The sequence below is a fragment of the Ipomoea triloba genome, chromosome 13 (assembly GCF_003576645.1).
Source record: "Ipomoea triloba cultivar NCNSP0323 chromosome 13, ASM357664v1".
NCBI lineage: Eukaryota > Viridiplantae > Streptophyta > Magnoliopsida > Solanales > Convolvulaceae > Ipomoea > Ipomoea triloba.
In genome coordinates, this window is record NC_044928.1 from 2,238,088 (window position 1) to 2,260,219 (window position 22,132).

Here is a 22,132-nt window from a genome sequence, read left to right on the forward strand (position 1 = left end):
AATTAAATATATTATAAGATTTACAAATCACTTGAAATTAAATTTGTATTAATTTTATAGAATTAAATATATTATAAGATTTACAAATCACTTGAAATTAAATTTGTATTAATTTTATAGGGGGGGGGGGGGGGGGGGGGGGGGGGGGGGGGGGGGGGGGGGGGGGGGGGGGGGGGGGGGGGGGGGGGGGGGGGGGGGGGGGGGGGGGGGGGGGGGGGGGGGGGGGGGGGGGGGGGGGGGGGGGGGGGGGGGGGGGGGGGGGGGGGGGATTTTGAAAGTATACTCTAGAATGAGAAAATAATGTCGCTGGTGCGTTTACTAACTGAAACTATTTTCTGTTTTTTATTTTTTAATTTTTCATTTTTCATTCTCCGTTTTTTGTTTAGAAAACTTATTTACTAACACTTATTTTTTAAAATTTATTTTTTTAGATTAACGCTATAAAATTAATACAAATTTAATTTCAAGTGATTTGTAAATCTTATAATATATTTAATTTAAATAGAATAAATATAATTTTGACTTTTAAGTCTAATATATGTAAGATTTTTACCCTTGATATCTGAACCAAATTTAATATGTATATAACATAACTAAAGATATATCCAAACCAATATATAACCTATTAAGTTCATCTAAAATTTAGTTTCGATAATATTAATATTTTTTGCGCTAATATTTAAAATATTTTTAGATATATTCATTTGAATGACAAGTATATAAATATATAATTTTTACTTTGAATTCTAACATAGTAATATATGTGAAATTTCAATATTAGATGTCTGGACCAAACTTTACGATATAACATAACTAAAAATATCCGAACAAATAATCAATTAAATTCAATCAAAATATAAAAATTGGTAAGTAATGCAAGTAAAATGATAGAAGATGGTGATAAGTATGATAATAAATTTAATAATAGTAATGAATAAATATGTAAATAGATAATAGTGAGGATGTGGTTATAATAACAAATAGTCAAATAGATTATAGATAATTCTGTTTTTCATTTAGAAAATAATTATTAATAGTTTCTTAGCTTTATAGAAATCTGAAAAATTATTTCCTATTTTCAAAATGAAAACTTGTGCTAGTAAACATATTTTTTGTTCTCCAATTTTATTTTTTTTAATTACTTCTCCAATTTTCTAGTTTTCCAAAAAACTAAAAAAAATTCTAATTAATAAAAATGCCCCTCGACCGCACGTGCACCGCACATTCACCGCACATGTTTACATATAAACCAAGGTGCATAGAAACATCATAGGGGGGAAAAAGAGATTATTTCATATTGACAGATATACATGGCTGAATGATTAAAGACAATCAGTCACCTCTATAAGTAAAAACCTGCATTCATGCATTACATGTATATCACTACCATCTATTCTGCCTGGATCTCTCATATTATCACCTCTCACAATTCCACTATAGAATTTCATTAACCTTAAACTACAATGAGAAGACCAAAATTGTTGTCATAACCATAGCAGAAGCAGCAGCAGAAAAGCCGAGGTTGCTAACAGCCCTCGAGCTCTGAATCCCTGAAACATTGAATATTTGCAGAATGTGTTAAGTTCATAATTCAACGTAATGGAGATATAGTCAATTCATAACTCTTTTTTGTTTGATGCGGCACAGTGGCACAATGAAATGGAAACGGAAACTAAAAAATAAGTTCCCTAAGTTTCTAGGGTGTCATGAGCCATCAAATAGGGAAAACTTACCTCAGCTCTTATTGCATAAGGCCACATAAGATACCCCGAGATATTTCACATTTTATCAACAAATGTTGGCTTAATTAACAGCACTTCTAAAAGGAAAATCTGTAGAGAATCTTCGTGGCAATAACACATCACACAACTTGCCAAGAAAGTATACTTAAATGTTTTTCCTGATACAATTGAACTACACCAATGATAACGGAAGAAAATCCCAATAACTCCTGCTAGTTAATTTCAAGAATTAGTTATAAACATAAAATATTTCTCTGCAAGACATGTTCAAGTTATCTTAAAATCACCTAAAGTTGAAGTTCCTACCTGATATTTCGATTATGTTAAATTCAAAAGATACTCCAGTACTCCACAATAAAGAAATGGGGAAAACACGATTGGACCATAAGTTATACCAGTAGCTAAACAATTATTCATCTGACACTCCTAATTCCTAAATGTGGTGACGTTAGGTTTCATCATTACTAAATACTTATTCAGCTGATACTCCTCGAGTCCTTGATAATGAATGAGGTAATGTTAGAGTTCCTTAGAAGTCTTTTAAGTGAGGCGTATCTAATGCAATGTATCTTTTTCTAAAATTGATAAGTATATCTAATGCAATAATGAAGTTGTGTAGGTGATTCATCATCCTTGGCATTATTTGCGTGGATGCAATGGGATTCTCGAAAAAACATAAAAGTAAAAAGGATTTCCATAAAAACATCAGGGCCTAATACAGGCAAGTCGAGACACTATCTTAAAAGAAATTTCCATTAAATTTACACGGTTAGGAAAAAAGCTCCATGCCCACTATGATACAACCATTAGTAAGCGCCCCATATAGTAATCCAGTCATAATATCTCCTCCTCTCCCTCAATAAAGAAAGAAACATGCATGTACTTCACAAACAAAATCTAGCCTTTAATCTTGCAAGATTAGTGATAGCAGAATTAAAAGTCGAGAGACAAAATGGGCATCATACCTTCAAAGACAAAAGCGAAGACACTGCAGATGAATCTTTCAGTCCATGAAAACCAATATCATAAGAGATGCTCCCATCAGCTTTGAACAACCCATAGTTCCTCTCAGATGTTGGGCCTGGCTTTGAATCCTCGTTAAACAGTGCAAAAATGTATGCCTTCAAAACATGCTTTGGCCTCAATGGAGTTCCTTTCCTCTTTGCAAGCCTTTTCCGCAAATTATAATTGAATGTCCTAGCATTGTCAGATGTGGCAGCAGGTTCATTCTGGTCCCCATGAGACGCCCAGCCTGTCTCTGTTATTATAACTTCCATCTTTTTAAACCCAGCATCCTCCAGTGCTGCATAGGCTGCATCGATCTGTGCATCGAGCAAATTATCGTAATGAAGATCAGTTGCCTCATCATAAATACCTTCATTGGACTTAAAGAGAGCATAGTTAATATCAATCTTGTCTGGGTTGTATGTGTACGCCAAGAATGGGTAGGCATTTAAACAGAAAGGTGATCCTATCTCGGAGAAGAACTCCAAAAGTGGTTTCATGAGTTGGGAAATATCCTCTCTAAAAATACACGAGGAGGGTGGGAATGAATTATTGAAAACACCCTGCGAGTGCGCAGTTGTTATCTGAATATTATCACTTATCCCTAGCTTCTTTGTGGCGTTGTGTATATTCTTTACAGCATTCAACAAAGATGCTGATAGTTCGGAATCACTCCCAGCCAAAACTTCATTACCAACAGCAATCCCAACAATGTTCGTATCGGGCAGGAAAGCATTCACGTTATCTTTCACCCAATTCAGCGCATGATCTGCACTAGCGCTCACATCCTTCACTTCGCCATTAGTAAGCCCAACCACCAACTCAAGTCCAGTCCCTGCAAAGGCCTTGATGACACTGTGATCCGAATCATAAATTCTAACATTCTTAATCTTTGCTGCTCTAAGGAGTTTAACAACTTTATCTGGTGAAGGGATGTTATCCGCTAATCTTCCATAATTAATCCCATAAGTTCCTGTGAACGCTCTTGCTGTTTGTTGAGCTGAAAATAAGGAAGACGGGAAGAACATACCATTATGTCATCCTGTTACGAAATAAGCACCAGACATAAAATGATGCCAAAACGCTTCTTGATAAGAAAAGATACCAAAAATAGCAATTAGACAAGATTTTGCTTTCAAGGCAAGCAAACATACTAGAAATGTGCATCCATAGACAAAACACATACCATTACAGTAAAATAACTGGCATTTTTGCCTCCCCCAGATCCTAAAGTCACAAACTTTCAGTTAACCAAGCAACCCAACCAAGAAAATTCACATTTGATACTTTGATGCATGAAAACTTTTTAACATAAAAGATGAGGAATATATGTGTTTACTGATATAAGCTAAGAGAATTTTTGGATTTCACCATACAAGATGAGGAATGTTTTTACTAATTAAGAAGGTAGTTCACATTTCACAAGCTATACTTTAACCCAAATTCTTTAATCAATTCATACTTCCCACAACAACAAAAGTTCCACTAGCTCAAACCAACTTTAATTTCATCAAATTGGAGATAGCAAATTCTAAGTTATAACTTATAACCACTTGAAATTTGAAAGTAGTAAGACATACAGAAAGTCAAGAATTTTCCTTTTTGGTTAAAATTCAAAAAGAAATCCCAAAATTTTGAATAGGCAAGAAAGGAAAAACCCAAAGTCAATTAAGCAAAACAGTAATCATCCATGATCCAATACCAGTTTAGTTCACAGAATCATCACAGCAGTTGAGAACCAAACATGAAACCCATCAAAAGACAGAGTTCTATATACAGAAAGAGATTTAAAATTTTAAAATTTAAAATTTAAAACCCAAAACACAGGCGTTACCCTGATGGTTGAGGAGGATGAATAGCAGAAGAATGGATCGGAGACACTTTAGCAGGATATCCATCCCTGATCCCTCCGAAGCTAAAACGACGCCGTTGCTACCTCCGATTACACCCACGTTTTCTTTCTATCTATCTTTCAAGTACGCAGCTTTCTTTATCTATCTCTGCCCACTACCCTCTGCCAAGATGATCATAAAGCCAGGTACTTTACTTGGCAAACGCAATAAATTTCCGGGTTTTCCTCAACACAAGTACAAGTGTAGCAAGGGCAAGGAAACAAACAAAAGATCAGTTTCTTGAATGTGGTGGTCCACGGCGGCAGAGAAGGGCGGTTTTGGGCCGCGGGTTTTAGGCGGTCGTTTTAGAATGTGGAGTGAGAGAGCTTAAGAGGTGTAAAGATTCTGCCTTTCGAGTGTGAGCGTTATAAATATTAGTGTGTGATGACAGTATGAGTGTTCTTGTTGAGAGTTCATTGGGTTTAAGTTTGCTTTTGTCTCAGAGTGTGAACACATTGACTGCACCATCAAAGAAAGAGGGTTTGATTGGTAGTTTGGTATGTTGCCAAAATTGCTATCCTAATTCTTTCACAACTTCCTTAAGTTTTATGTACTAATAGTCTAATATAGATATCTAGTTTAAATATAATATTTTCTTTTATTGAATATTGTGTTCAAAATTTAGATATGATAGCGACTATGGTAATACTTATTTAATTATTTTTGAATTTGATTTCGAATGTTACGAGATTAAGTGCTTACCATTCACGCTAAAAGACTTTGATACCATTTGTGAAGATTAAGCCTTTATCACTCACGTCAAACGTTAAGTGTTTAATCCTAACATGTCCTAAAAACCTAAATTCATTTGGTATATTTTGAAGTATAAATACTAATATACTATATAAAAAAAGAAAAATGACACTTTTAATCTTTGAATTATAGTAAAATAGCTGACTTAGCCTCTCAATTATTGGGGACGTCCACATTTAGTCCCACAATTATTATTTTAGTAGCCAATATAGTCCCTTAGACCTTCACCAATAGTTGATTTTGGGGGGAGTTTTTAGAATAGTAAAAACTAAGGTGGAATTTTAAACAAATGTGGGGTACGGTTGAGATTTTACAAAAATATTGCTCCTGCAAATTGAGGGATTTTGGCAGTGGGGGGTGGGCCCACATGAGGCGCAACTCTCGCGCCCAGGTATTTTTTTTTTTTATAGTTTTTCATTTTTTTCCTTTTCATTTTTTTTCCTCCACTCTCATTTTCTCTTTCATAACATACCTGCAAAATCTCCTAAAAATCGATCACTATTAAGGAATGCCTTAGTGTTTAAATTTGTTAAGGAAAATATCTTGGTAGTAGACATAGTCTTTCAAAATCTGTCATCTAATAAGGACTACATCCTCTAACAATATAATAATTGAAGGACTAAGTCTAGAGACCTCAATAATTGAAAGATTGAGTAAGCTATGTTACCCTAACTCGATGGCTAAAAATATTTTTAAAAAAAATTTCTATATAAAATATTAGAGCAACCTCAGTATATGGAGATTTTAGTTGGTTTTTGCAAAGGTGATTAGGAGAGAGAACATGAGAGAGAAGGGAAATGAGGGGAAAAAAAAGTAACATAACTAACGTGTTTGTTGGGCGCGCATCAGTTACACGTTACACGCAATTGATGAGAAAGTCATTGTTTTTTGTGGGATAGCGGGTCCTACAAAAAATCAAGTCTTGTAGGAGGAACTCAACATTCTTTCTCCAAGCTTCTCTTTTCCACATAGATGTAATAGCTGCAAAAATCACACAAATCTCCCTATTGGGGATGCTCTTATACAGAAACTATCATGTTTTGTGTATTTAATGCTATCCAAACTTGTAATAGATATTATTTTATTTTTTCCTCCCAAAATAATATATATTATTTTATTTTATTTATAGGTATATTTATTAATTACAGACACTCATAAAGAATCGAATGTATAATATTACCATACATGTAGTTATTGCTAATTCAAACTTCATATTCACATCATATTGTAACAATTAATAGTTTAGTATGAGGGTGACAAATGTTTACAAGAAAATAGAAGATGATTTAAGTAGTTATGAGTTTGGTGTTATAGTAATCTTCACCATTATTATTACTATTTTTAGATAGAAGATGATTTTTTTTTTTTTTGAAAATAGAAGATGATTTAAGTAGTTATGAGTTTGGTGTTATAGTAATCTTCGTCATTGTTATTACTATTTTTAGATAGAAGACGATTTAAGTAGTTATGAGTTTGGTGTTATAGTAATCTTTGTCATTATTATTACTATTTTTATATAACAAAAAAATTATAATCACTATTTAACAGTGTACATTAGATAAATTTTATTCATATGTAATAGTCATCAAATTATTCCAGAATAAATCATACATACTAACAATGCTATACGTGATAGATTCGATTTTGAAGTTGTTGGATGTTTGTCATACTTGTTAAATTAAGAGATGCAATTGTGGGACCATTAAGTGCAATTATTATTCTTGACATGTTACCATTGCATAAGAAGGAAGCCATCCCTTCTTTCCACCATTTTTGTAAATTGTTCTAGTGAAGCAATAATCATTCTACCTTCTATTAATCATTGTTTTTCGAGTTTTAGAGAATTTGATTGCTATTTAAAAAGAAAATTTAGCTCAAATCTTTTTAAAATGATGTATCATTTCTAATTTTGTAATGGTATTAAAAGTATGTTTTATCAACTATGTACTCCAAATTGCTAGGTTTATATATTATTCTGAATGAATTATAACATATGTTAATCTAGAATAAAATTTAGAGTAAAAAACAAAGGCATCAAAAGAAGTTTAATTTTGGGGTGATTGAGTTTGATTTTTATCACACTTTTATCATATTTAGTGTGAGCATAAATATAATATGTGTAGTCTAATTATTAGTTTAGGCTTTTAGTTGAGATGGATCACATACTCTAATTTGGTATTAGAACCTTGCAAAGGTTTTGGGTTCGAATCTCCGCTTCACCCACGAAGGGTTTTAATTGAGATGAAGTGCATGCTTTAATTTTCATCACATAAGACATTTCTAATGTGGTTTATTTTTTATATGTGATTGTGAACCTTTTTCGTCACAAAAGTAACACACACACACATATACATGGAGCGCATGCTTTAATTTTCATCACATAAGACCTTTCTAATGTGGTTTTTTTTTATTATTATATGTGATTGTGAACCTTTTTCGTCACAAAAGTAACACACACACACACACACAATATACATATCTGCTATACTCTAATATTGAATCTTCATTTTGTATGCATAATTACGAGAATAAGGTGTATTGTCTTTTTATTTAGGAATATTTATATTCGTTAATTGTTTCAATTACGTTTGGTGAAAAATTCTAAACATTTTTTTTTAATTTTATGACCATTATATATATCAATTTGAGGATAATCCCCTAAATCTAACACTTATTTATCAGAAATTTTAATAGAGGACTATTTGTGATGAAAATGAAAGTCAGATGACATTGAAAGTCGAGAACTAAAATGAGTACTGACTCAATAGTTAGAGGATCATTTGTGGTATTTACTCACTCTTTTACTTTTATTCAATTACATGACAAATAAAAATTAGTTAATTTCATCATGTGAACCTTAGGATAATTGTTTACATAAAATATTTATGAGAGATAATAGAAGTTAGGAGTAAGAAATTGAAGTTGATGTAGTATTTTTTTTCATTTATTTTTATTAGTCGCGTAACAAAGAGTCAAATCATATGACATCAGAGATAAGAGGGATGCAAATTTGAATGGTGGCTTTGGGCGTGCGCTCAATCATCTAAGAAAGCGCGTGGGACCAATTCATTATCAAAATAAAAACCAACAATAAACTTTGACCACCCTCGCCAGTCACTGTCGGATTTGGTACGCCATGACGAGGATTGCCCTGTATCCGTGTACCCTACTACTAAATTGTTTTTTTTTTTTTTTTTTTTGAAAGCACTAAATTGTTATTCACTTTTTCATATTTTACATTTATTTTTATTCATTGCTCAAATTATATGTATATTTTTAAATTTTATCTTTTAATTAATCTTAAATTTAAATTCTAATATTTTACAATACTCTTAATATAGTTTTTTATACATTAATACTAAACGTAATGTTATGAAAAATTAAATTAAAAATAATTTCAATCAAGTCTTATTAACCAATACATGATTTAAAAAGAGTTAATACATGATTTGGTCAATTGATTATGCATATTTATCTAATTTTATTATTGACTTTAGAATTTACATATTTTAGTCACTTATTATTGATATTATATCCAATTTAGTCATTTGTTAGAAAAAATGTTAAATGACGATTAAATTTAATGATAAAATTGAACAATAGTTGAGAGACTATTTTCTACATTATATATATAGTCAAGGGACCAATTTGAGAATTAACTCTTATGTGAAATTTTTTTTATTTGAAATTTATTTCCTTATTAATTTTTGAATTGTAGAAAAAAAAAAATTACGCCATAATCAAGCACTAATTGTGTCTATTTTACACTATCTTTTTTCATTGTCAAGATTTTACACTTAGATTGTAATATATATGTTGTTTCATATAAACTTCTGTCCATTCAAAACTTTTACTAGCACGGTCAAATTTTAGTATCTACATGTGAAGTTATAACTTGTGGTGTTTCATTAAACCAATTAAAGTACAATTAAATAGATAAATATGAAACTACTCTTATCTATGTAATATTTTTAATTAGCTTGTTAAAAAATGGGCTTTAATCAAAATAATTTATCCAACATAATTAATTTGATTAATTGATCAATGATATAATTAAGGGAAAATGACACTTTTTCCCCCTATGTTATGTGCATATAGCACTTTTCCCCCCTGTGTTATTAAAGTGGCAGTTTTCCCCCCTCAGTTATTTTAAAAGTGGTAGTTTTTCCCCCTGTAATGTTAAATTGACATTTTTGCCCTTAAAAATAATTATTTCATTTATTTTTATTCTCCAACCAATTATTACTAATATGTATGGAAGATTACGGTTCGATACGAACCTAATTAAACACTGTAGCAATTAAACTTAAATAGTATGGATGGTAGTTACGGTTACGATTCAGAATCGAAAAAATAAAATAAAATAATTGTTGAATTTAGACTATTTTTAAATAAGAAATAAAATTAAAAAAAATAAATAAATAAGTTTTGATTGACGGTTCAAAATCGAAATTGTAATCGAACCGTACCGATTTATCAAAATAAGTGTTTGATCATTTTCACTAAATATGACTGTGGTTCAGTTCCGGTTCACGGTTCAATAATTATTTAATTTTATTTTTTTCGGTTCTGAATCGTAACCAGAACCGTCCATACTATTTCGGTATGATTGCTACAGTGTTTGGTTAGGTTCGAACCAAATCGTGATCATCCATACATATAAGTAATAATTTGTTGGAGAAGAAAAATAAATGAATAATTATTTTTAAGGGTAAAAATGCCAATTTAACATTTTAGGGGGAAAAACAGCCACTTTAATAACACAGGAAAAAAAAGTGCTATATGCACATAACATGGGGGAAAAAGTGCCATTTTGCCTATAATTAATCCAAATAAATCTTGATCCAATTGAGCAAATTAAATGGCCACCCTAATCACACATATGTTCGTTTTAATAAAGTAATTAATTGTGTATTATTATTATTATTGGTAAAATAGAATCAATATTATAAAATATTTAGCAATATTATGTGATTTTACTATAGAAAATAACTTAAGCTGATTTAACTCATTGTGGTCATTTATCTTCTAGATAGGGTTACTATTCAGTGCACACCCTTGGACAGTGATTGCTATGATTCCTCGTCACTCACAAAAATATTATGTAATTTTTTCAATATATTGCATAGCTTAAAATTACATAATAATTGTATGTTAATTTCTCAAATGAAACACAATAAGTTATAACTTCAGAACTTGATATTAAAATTTGAGCATGATATTAAAACTTATGAATGAACTATAATTTTGATGAAACACCACATATTTTCATCTATCATCTAAGTGAAAAAGAAAACCTTGAAAAAGAAAAAGAAAATGTAAAATAGAACACAATTAGGGCTTGATCATGGTGTAATTCTTTTAATATAGTTCAAAAATTTAAGAGGAAAAAATGTTAGACATAACTAAATTTTCAAAAGAGTTAATTCCTAAATTGGTCCCTCGACCATTACAATAGTGTGAAAAATGGTCCATTGACTATTGAAATTTTAATTTTGGCTTGAAATTAATAGTTAGTTTACATTTTTCCTAACAGATGACTAAATTAAGTAGAAAATCAATAGTTAAAAGATTAAAATTGGTAATTAACATTTAAAATCAAGTACAAAATTAGGTAAATGTGTATAGTCAATGGACCAAATCAAGTATTAACTCTTTAAAAAATGATAAGTGTACTTTCAAAAAATAAAATTTTTGCTGAGAATAAAATTTGTGGTCCATTTCTTAAAATAAATCAAAATGTTCAAGGTAAGTAGGGATAGAAAATTTACACTCTAATAAGAAACACAATGGTTAAAATACGTAAGATCGAATCTTACAAGATTTACCTAATGCACCGGCAATAAGTTTTTGTTGTTGCCAAAAAAATCAATTTATTTTCTTTAATCTTTGACAACTATACGCACCTACGTGCTAGGCTACTAACTAGAGTTGGATAGCTTGTAAGTGCCTAGCTAGTAGTTATTATTAATGATATACATAGTATACTTTGTAATATAATTCAAAATAAATTCCATACTTTTTGAGTAAAATATAAGTTAAAGCCAGGGGGTTTAAGGATTCTATATATTATATGCATGAAAGGCTTTTGAACGTGTCATGTTGCACTTTCTTTCCCATTCCTTGGCACCAGAAAAGGAAAAATAAAAAGAAAATAAAATAAATGAAAGTTGAAACTTTTTAACTTTTCCAATTTATTATAAAACTTTAATAAGGAACTTAATTTATTAAATGGAATCTAAGTGGAAATTCGATCTCTAGCATTAAGCTAAGTATTGAGAAATGTTACATTCTCCTCATGATTTCACCCACTAATTTTTACCTCTTTACATGTTTTGATTTTTTTTTTTTAAAAATATTTGATTAATAAATAAATTTTTACTTATATTTGTTCGATCAAAATTCTTATTTTTGATAAATATCAACATTCTTATTCTATCTTCACAATTGTACGTAAAGTTGCCCTCCACCTTGGTACGTAGGAATCTTCATGACTTGAGTTTTTCCATTCCTGTGGAGATCAGAGAAAAGAAAATAAAGCAAAAAACATTGGCAACTGATAGAGTTTTTTCCTTAAATAACAGACATTATGTTAGGGTGCGTTTGAAAATAAGGAAAATAATTTTTGAAAAATGAGTCATTTTTCAGAAAACATTTTTCTTTCTCGTGTTTGGTTACATTGTGTTTGGTTCATTTTCTGAAAAAATGAACAGAATTGTATAATTAAATATTTTAATTGTTTTTATTTAGAATATATTAACATTTATAATAACAATTAATAAATTTAACAACATTTTTAATTCTACCCTCAAATCCCAATCTCAAATCTCAGGTTCTCTCAGCCTCACTGTGCTAGCACAATGCCACCACTACCTCCACTGCGCCCAGCCACCACGCTCAACCACCACTACCTCCACCGCCAGCTAGTCGACAGCTTCATCTTCACTGTTTGGGCGACAACAGACAGCTGTCAGATCAGGTTTTGCCTCCAATCGACCATCTGCAGTAGTCTGCAGGACCATCGTCGTTTTTCCTCCAGCAACACAGCTCTGTCACCTTCGCCGTCGTTTCTCCTCCAACGACACAATAGCCCTAGACCTTCATCGTCGTTTCTCCACACAGAGTCCATCACCGCCATTTCTCCACATAGGGGCGTCAACGTCATTTCTCCACATACAGACCGTCGCCAGGAAGAAGCGACGGGCGACAACGGTGGCTGATTGCTTGTTCAAATTGAAGGAAGGAGCGAATGGGTTCGTGCTACAAGAATGGAAGAGAGAATGGAAAATGACTTTCCCCCGCCACCCACGAAAAATGGGAAGTCATTTTTCTTAAAACAACCCAATTTTTCATTGACCAAACACATATTTTTCGTTGACTTTTATTTTTCCAGTTTTGCCAAACACACCATTAAGGTAGCTCAAGTCTAGTTGTTGTATTCCCAACTCTTCTTTTTTTCTTTTTTTTTTTTCTTTGTGTGTGTGTGTGTGATGGAAACTTGTAGTCACTCTATGTGTGTATGTCTTGGATAAATCTTACTTCTGTGTATGTAATATCTTACAAACTACACATGAGAACTAAAACACACTGAGAGAGCATTGGCAAGAAAATTTTTATTTAGGTGTGCATTATGTAAAGTTTGTTTCTGTGTAATAACTTGTAAACTACACACACACAAAAAAAAAAAAAAAAGAAGGAAAAAAAGAAGGCATGTATGTGCAACGGGTTCAACCAATAAGGTGTTATTAGTAAGAATCGAACTCATCACATACATTATAATCCCTATTGAAAACACTTATATCTAAATAGTTATCTTTTCCGATAGATCAAAAGTGTAAATTAGATAACGCAAATCTATTTTAACTTGATCAGAGATCTCGAGTTTACGCATGATACAATAACTAACAATTAGTTTATATATATTTGTGAGATTGCTTTTGTCACTGCATCTGAAAACGGTACCTATACTAGCTTCTATGTTAAGGCAAGAGAAACATGATCGATACTGTAATCCCACGTACATTCCTCAAATGGATTTTGATTTACTTTATTGAAATTCAATCACAAATATAAAGATATGTTATCCACTTAGTTTCAATGTCCTATCTGGTTAACATTAGAGATTATATATATATATATATATACCAAAATAATGCACCATAACTCCACTGTCCCTAATGGTGCATTTGCTAACACTGTGTGGTGTATATTTGCATGCCTAGTGGCGTGTTTTTTGGTGATGCGTACCTAACGGTGCATATTTGTGTGGTGCATTTTCTAACACTGAGTGGTGTATATCTGTATACATAGTGATAAGGCTGCACTGTTCACACGTTAAGATGCGACCACACTTGAACATGACCCTATATATATATATATATATATATATATATATATATATATATATATATATATATATATAAATTTACAAATACTAAAACTAATTCCATCTATTTGTCCTCCGTCAGTTATACCATGGGTCATGGTTGATACTGCAGTTGTGTTAAACTGATACTGCAATTGTGTTGAAAGGTAGCTGCAGTTGCGCGGAACAGAGGTCGTGTCATCCATCTGGAACTGCAGTTGTATTGAACGGATACTGCAGTTGTGTTGAAAAGATACTGCAGTTGTGTTGATCAGATACTGCAGGTGTGTTGAACGGATGAACGGCCTATGTTCCGTGCAACTGCAGTTTCTTTTCAACACAACTGCAATATCTTTTCAACACAACTGCAGTATCCGTTCAACATAACTGCAGTATCAGTTATGATCATAGTCCACAGTATAATTTGCGTTGTACTTAATGATGACGAGGATAGAATTACATTTTTAATTTTTCATCGGCCATTTAATCTTCATCGATATTACATTATGTGTGTATATAATGTTGGTTACTTTTGAAGTAATTACTTAATTAGATTGTTTAGTACTTTAAATTGAATATTTAGCTCTAAAAGGTTATCCTTCAGGGAAAAAAAAATTGTACCCAAAGCCAGCCTGGATGATAAAAATCCCCTTTGAAGTCTGCTACATACTTTCTTGCTTTAACTTAAACTTTTGTTAGTATTAAAAATAAAGTATTCGGACTAATCAACATTTAGTCTAACGGTGGTAATGAAGATTTATTGTGAGCAAAGTGTGGTGGGAGAACCCTAAGCTGATAGTTCGATTATATTGCACATTTATGTTTTCCTTACATACGCGGACTGATTACTTTTTGATGACTCTATCAAATTAAAGCTTGTGTTCCATCTCAACTAATAAAAATCTAAACTGATAGTTGAATTGTACATTTATGCTTATATATTATAATATGCTCAAGAGGGATATACTTCCTTCATGGATATTAAAGTAGATTTATGAAAATCCATAATATATTAATGTCCATAATATAGTCTAGTGAAGTTACGAAATATGGATTGTCAAAAAAAAAAAAAAAAAAAAAACACTATAAGTGACAACTGGAGCTCCAGGAATCATTGTGATGATATGATGATTGTATATATGTTACAACATACTTAGCTTCAACATTGTTGTAGTCACTAAGCATTATATATATTGACAACTTTTCTGTCAAAGTCTCAATGTGATGTGTCAGTGATCAAATTCCTTTATATATGTGTGTATTCCTTTGTTTTATTCTATTGTACTTTCTTGATCCAACTTTATTGTGTATGTGCATATTGTTTCACATCCCACAAAACTATCGGTCGGTTTTAAATTACTTGGAAGAGTAAATTTTCATTTTGGTTCTATGATTATTGAGATCTTGTTAATTACACTCTACAACTTTTAAAATTGTTAATTTAGTATCTTAAATATTCAATTTTTATCAAAGACAAAAATACAACAAAATCCAATTCTAAATTTTATTTTTTTTTTTGAAAACAATTCTAAAATAATTAGTTGAACATGAAATTAAAGTAAAATTAAAATTTTAATGGAAAACAACAATCCAAAAGCAAGAATTGAAAAATATATTAAGGCTATGTTTGGCAAACCTAGCTGAAAGCTAAAAAACTATAAGCTCGAAGCTTAAATCTGAAGAGTTGCTAAGCTAACCATTATGCTTAAAAGTGTTTGGTAAAATTAGCTTTTTGATAAGCCAACAAATGTAAAAAGACTAAAAAGGACATCTTTATAAAATTTAAATAGTTTTAAATTTAAATATGTTTGTTTACATATTAAAATATAAAATAATGAAATCAATATATTTTAATAACATATAAAATAAGAACATATATTTGAAAATACATAAAGTAAAACAAAATGTTTATAATCCACAAAATTAGTTCATACAAAAATTATTGTTTAAACACAAATGTCAAATTGAAATTACAACAAAACATATTGAAGAGAAAATGCGAAAAGAGTTTTAATTGAGAGGGGTAAAGGAGGTTATTTATTTAAAATAATAAGGATAAAGATGAAAAAAAGTTAATAAGCTACTAGCTTATTTTTGAAAAGCTACCTAAAGTAGCGTTTCAAAATAAGCTCTTATTTTAAGCTATTAGCTTATTTTGAGAACATTACCAAACAGAGCTTATAGCTTATTAGTAGTTTAAAATAAGCTATAAGCTCTGCCAAACAGAGTCTAAAAGAGATCGAATAACTCATCTTTTAAATGGATGAATTCTTGAATTGCAATGTTGATTGACCTTTAAAAAAAACTTAGCTCGCCTAAACAAAATATATTTGTACTCCCTTAGGCGAGCTAAGTTTTTTTTTTTTTTTTTTTTTTTTTTTTTTTTAACAATCTAACCTATACATAGTAACCTATACATAGTATCTATTCAACATGATAATGCAAATATCCTTGATTGGCTATTCACAGTTATAGTGTTCACTTGAGCTAAATATTCCAAATTGTAATATATAAGTTTCAACCCAAACTTAAGTACCCTTCACTGCTTATGTCTCGGTGGAGAAAATAAATCACGGGATGTGCTTCAACTAGCCTTCAGTTCTTCGAAACAAGGCCAAATCAATACCTCATTTTTTAGTCCTTGGTAGGACTCAAACCTCGCACATTGCAACTGCTAGTAAAACAAAATTTATGAACTTATTTTAAATTAAGTACAATTAATTGACCAGTTAAATTATGACCGAAGACTAAGGTCCTGTTTGGTAAATGGTTGTTGGCTGATTGGATTGGTTGTTTGGGTTAGAAGATATGATTTGTTGATAATATTAGCTGATTGTAGAAAGTTGTTTGATAAATTGGCTGGTAGCTGATAGCTATTTGGTATAATTTCTTTCTCAAAAAGCTAATTGAAAAGACTGCTTTGAGTAGCCTTTTGAATTTTAGCATTTTGGAGTTACAAAAAGCTTAATAACCAAACAACCAATAGTGGTCAAATAAGCCAAAATTGGCTGATAGGCTGATTATTTACCAAACAGGGCCTAAATTATACCCCATAATATATTACATGTCAAATGATTGTTTGTATTAAAATTTAGTTCAACATCAATATATGTATTTTACTAGAACTAAATATTCAATTATTTTGAACCTAAACACAAAAAGATATAATGAAAAACTTCAATAGTTTTGATCTATATAATATTGTCACATTAATTAGTCTCTAGCATGCCAAATCAATCATGCTTAAAAAAATCTATAAAAATTAAAAGTTAATTAATAGATATAAAATAAAGTTGGTGGAGATAATTAAAAATAATAACAATAAAAGGAGAGGTCATGAAACTTTTTGTTGGATAGATGTCAGCAAATGCAAAAGCAGTGTCATAAATATGAGGATTGTTGCTGAAAAAGAAATATGATCTTTAGGAAAAAAAAATTAGACTTATAAATATCACAACCAAGCTCAGTGCTCACTAGATATCCTTAGTCAAAAACAAATTTGCATTAACAAAAAATGTTTTCACTAAATATCTATTAGTGGCAAAGCATCGTAAGAAGGTAAATTAGGTCATCTTGTGACATTAGTCAATAAAATATTATAAGAAAGTAAATCAACTTAGATCATTCATACTTCACCTACTTAAATAGAAAATATTAATAGATAATTTTTATGAAGAGTTAAACTTAAAATCTTGTATTTATCAAACTAATTTTTTTATGAAATTGATTGAGATTGCTGCATTACATGCTTAAATCTCTACTAAGTGGGGCCGGCATGATTTAATTAGTCACTCATTTTATGTGAAATGACACACTTATTTTTGCTGTCCAACTTACACACTAATAATCTTGATGTGTCGATACACGCATACCAATCCCTTTTGTCACGTCATTCGTCAACATTGAGTACAAATCTAATTACTTATGTGTCGGATTTGAGTTTATTTCAGTTTTAGTCCTTGATTATTACAGTTTTAGTCCTTGATTATTATATATGAATTGTATTTAGTACTTGATTATTTAAAAGTTTTATGGACTTTGTAATTTAAATATCATTTGATTTTGTCATTCAACTTTTCCGCAAAATTTTATAAAGTGTTCCTTTCAACACTGCATTTGTTTCTTCCGGATCGGAATGATTACTATTCTGAAAGGTGCATTTCTGATAATAGTTGGTCGAAAAATTAGATGGCATGACCAAATGTGATACAAATTACATTGTTATACACTTAATTATAAAAATTTTAATAATCAAGGACCAAGTGTGATTCATGTAACCAAAAGTGAAATTTATTCTATCTGGTTTATTATTCACGAGTTAAATCAGTTTTTTTTACTGCTTACTTTCTTTAATGTTTTTTTTAAAAAAAATTTTGAATTTAAAATTTTGTGTTTAATAGTATTTTTTAATGTAATTTCTAAATATATAGGTTTTATATACTAATACTGAATCAAATATTACAACAAAAATTGAATTGCAAATAACTTAAATTAAATCTCATTAACGGAACTAGACGCATAAAATAAAATAGAGACAGTAAAAAATTGAGTGGATGTAGTGTGGTCTCTCCTTTGTGAGGATAACTAAACCCCATTCTGTTTGAAGCACGAAAAGTCAATATCGCCTCCACCAAAGTTTGAATCTACCCCTTCCATATGAGGTGCAACCAGGTGCCAATAGATCACAAGTTCTTTGGTAAAGTATTTAACATTATTCTTGTTAGATTCTATCATTAAATATATACGTGTATTCCACACGCAAACGAGTATACACGCATATATGTGTGAGAGAGAGATGAGTTTGAACTACAGATATCATATTTAGGCAATTTATGTCCCTACCATTTGAGCCAATGCTTTTCAATTAAAGACTTGATTACTTGAACATTGAAATCGAGATTTTATATATGGAAATCAATCTGCTCAAACCTGCATAGCCTTGGTAGTGACTAGTGTGTATAGATATGTATACATACACATGTATATATAGAGAGAGAGAGAAAAAAGGAGTGGGAAGGGAGTAATGGATTCTCTTTTTGGGCATTGGCAAAGACACTGATCCACGCAAGGGGAATCTGCTTTTGACATGCATCCCAATTCCAACGGTTCAAATATTAAAAGAAATGCAATTTATACTTCTCCATAATATTGCCAATTATTAATGTCACTTTTGAATTATTAATGATATAAATATTTCTTTTCAATTTTAAAACGATATATATATTGTCCTTTTTATACTGACGGGATGGGCAATATTTACACTAGGGAGGAACAATATATGTACTGTTTTGAAAATTGAGGAGAAACATTTATACTACTAATAATTTATGAGTGACATTGATAATTGGCACATTATGAAGGGTATAAATTACAAAATTTTCAATATTAAAAGAGAATATATATGCGCAAAAGGAGCGGCAGAGTGGCTGAAGCATAATTTTGACACTAAAAGATTATAAATTTGATTATTGTTAATACTTTATCGATCAATCAAGAGTGACACACAAAGATATAATTTACTCATTACATAATGTCACATAGTAATTTAAATTTTCTTGTCGCAAAAAAAAAAAAGAAAAACAAAACCAAAAAAAAAAAAAAAAAAAAACAAAACAAAGAAACAAAGAAAAGAAAAAAGAAAAAGGAGGGAATTACATCCCTTTGGAATCATTACCCAACATCTGCACTAACGTTACGTGTACTCCCTACTTGGCAAATAATTATGTGGATCATGGTCAATATAGTGTTGTGTAGACCATAAAAAATACATTATTTGTATACAGAATATATATTATAAAAAAACAATATACATTCAGTACACATATAATGTACTCCTAGTATATTAAAAATGTATCTTATATTAAGAGAAAGTACAATATTTGAGTATTTTCAGTATTCAAGTAATGTACTTTATGTGCACAAATAATGTACTTTTTATTTATGATCCACGTAGTTGTGTGGACCATGGTCCACCCAATAATGCTCCCCTACTTCGTGGCATATTATACCATGGACCAAGGTCTACCTTGTGTTATAAACTCTAGTTCAAAAATAACATTCAGATTCTGAATCAGTAGTTGGCACATTCTGTATTTGCAGTTGATCGTTTTTGTACTTGTTGCTATTGTGTTAACATGTAAAAAATTGTTAAATGCAATACATAATTTATTAATTAAAAATACATGTTTTTTTTAATCAAAATTCACAATATTATATGAACCCTAGTTTATAGTATAACAATTGCTACCTCGTACTCTGCAAATTCCTGAATTCCAACACAGTGGGCAGTCATATTGAGAGGCCCATTTCGCTTAATGGGTCAAATAGCCCATTAGCACTGTGGGCTTTCACTTTCATTCTGTTTACTCCTTTTAATTGCGGCAAATTATTCCATGGACCATGGTCCACACAACTGTGTGGACCAAAAATAAAAAGTACATTATTTTTATATTGAAGGTGCATTATTTTATGGTACATTATTTTTGTACTGAAGGTATATTATTTGATATATACTGTCAAATATGACAACCTCTCGAAAGGCCGCATTTGGAGCGGTATTGCTGACACCAGACGGGAGTTTCACAGCAGCATGCGTCGGACCTATTATTGATTGCTTATCACCCCTCATGGCGGAGGCCGTCGCGTGTAAGGAGGCATTATCCTGGCTAAGGAACTTGGGAGTGGATGATATTAATGTTTTCATGGATTGTTCTCAGCTTTACAGTGGCCTAAAAAGCTCGCGATCTTCTTTTTACTCTTACGTTGGTTTGTTCTTGGATGTCTGCAGGTCTACTGCAGCATCATTTTTATCTTGTCAGTTTACTTTAGTCTCTAGATCGTCAAATACTTTAGCTCATACTCTTGCTTCTGCAGCCCGTTCTCAGGCTAGCATTCTGTATTGGGACTCTGTCCCTCCCGACTCTATTGCTTCGCTCTTTTAATATTGATATTCGTGGTTTTTGCCTTCAAAAAAATAATGTACCCTAAAATAATGTACCTACAGTATAAAAATAATGTACCTCCAGTACAAAAATAATGTACTTTTTATTTTTGGTCCACATAGACCATGGTCCATGCAATAATGATTGTTTAATTGCAATCTAATTCTTCTTTTATTTTTATTTTAAAAAAATAAAAACGTTGTATGAACAATATCTGTTCATACAATTTTAAAAAGGCAATACATGTGAATAGAACTTCGAAAGTGTTGTCAAAGACTTTGTGGTCTAGTGGCACCCGGTTTACAAACAGATACTGTAATATATGACTTGTGTATACATATAAATGGAGGATATCCTGGGTTGAGTGTTTTGAACTCTCTTCCAAGGGATTGAGACCTATTCTTAAAGTTAATAGTATTGAGGAGGCATTATCAGGCTCTTCGAGAGCTTTTGTGGCAAGATTAGCAGTGTAATATATAGAGAGGTTAACTTTGTATATTATAGATTGGATGATAACACATATGGATGAAAGATAGTCTGAGTTGAGTGTTTTGAACTCTACTCCAAGGGGATTGAGATCTATTCTTACAGCAAATAGTATTGAGGAGGCATAATCATGGTTTTCATGATTCCAGTATTTTGTTTGTTTACTTCCATTTTATAAATTTGTGGTCAAATAATGATTGTTATCTTTTATTTTTATTTTTTGAATCAACAGGACCAAAGAAACCTTACATTTATAAACCTAATTCAAATAGTCTAAGCTACGAAATCCCAAATAATTCTCGAAAGTCTAAATGATTGTTGTCTCTAATATGCCCATATATGATTCTCAAATTTCAAATAAAGTTACATACATGTATCACAATTTAAGAAGTAAACCATCCATTAACATTTAATACTCACAAGATAAACATATATCTAAACTTTTAAATAATGTATAAGATGAAACTTGAATCTAAAACATTCCACAATAATAACCCTCATTGCTCCAACTTTAACCCCTCTTTGTATTTAATCAAGCAATAAAAAGTTTCTTTTCCATGGTGGGCTCTCTTGAATTTCATAAGTGCAACATTTTTCAATGTCAAAGACAAGATTAAAATAGTCTGAGACAACTCTAGTCAAGTTAGTTAGGTTGTTAATTTGGTAACCACAATATCTATAAGTTTGACTCTTGTGGTCGGTCAATTATGGGCAATTTATGTTATTTTACCTCATTGTGGTCATTTGTCAGGTAGAGTCACAGACGGAATTTACTACTCCCCAACAAAAAAAAAATCTCAATAAGAGAGTCCGAGTAAGTGAAGTAGGTCAAGTCTGTTACATATGGTCTTTCTAATACGATTTACGTCTCTGACATGTGTGATTTACGACTTTACCTCATCATTAAAGAGAGGAAAAAAAAAACAAGATAAAAATAGAAAAAGATTA

The 22,132-nt window shown here is 31.0% G+C and overlaps 1 protein-coding gene across 2 annotated transcripts; it reads right to left on the minus strand.

Moving 5' to 3' along the window:
• Positions 1–1,243: 1,243 nt before the first annotated feature.
• LOC116002766 (glucan endo-1,3-beta-glucosidase 11-like) lies at positions 1,244–5,085 on the minus strand. Of its 2 annotated transcripts, none has more exons than XM_031242930.1 (3): positions 4,582–5,085; positions 2,708–3,789; positions 1,244–1,550 (listed from the first exon to the last, which is right to left on the minus strand). In XM_031242930.1, the coding sequence occupies exons 2-3, from the start codon at positions 3,773–3,775 to the stop codon at positions 1,485–1,487; spliced, it is 1,134 nt and encodes a 377-aa protein (XP_031098790.1). In that variant the 5' UTR covers positions 3,776–3,789; positions 4,582–5,085; the 3' UTR covers positions 1,244–1,484. The 2 variants fall into 2 exon arrangements, with proteins under 2 accessions (XP_031098790.1, XP_031098789.1); XM_031242929.1 differs by having other exon boundaries at positions 2,708–3,747; positions 4,582–5,080.
• Positions 5,086–22,132: the final 17,047 nt, after the last annotated feature.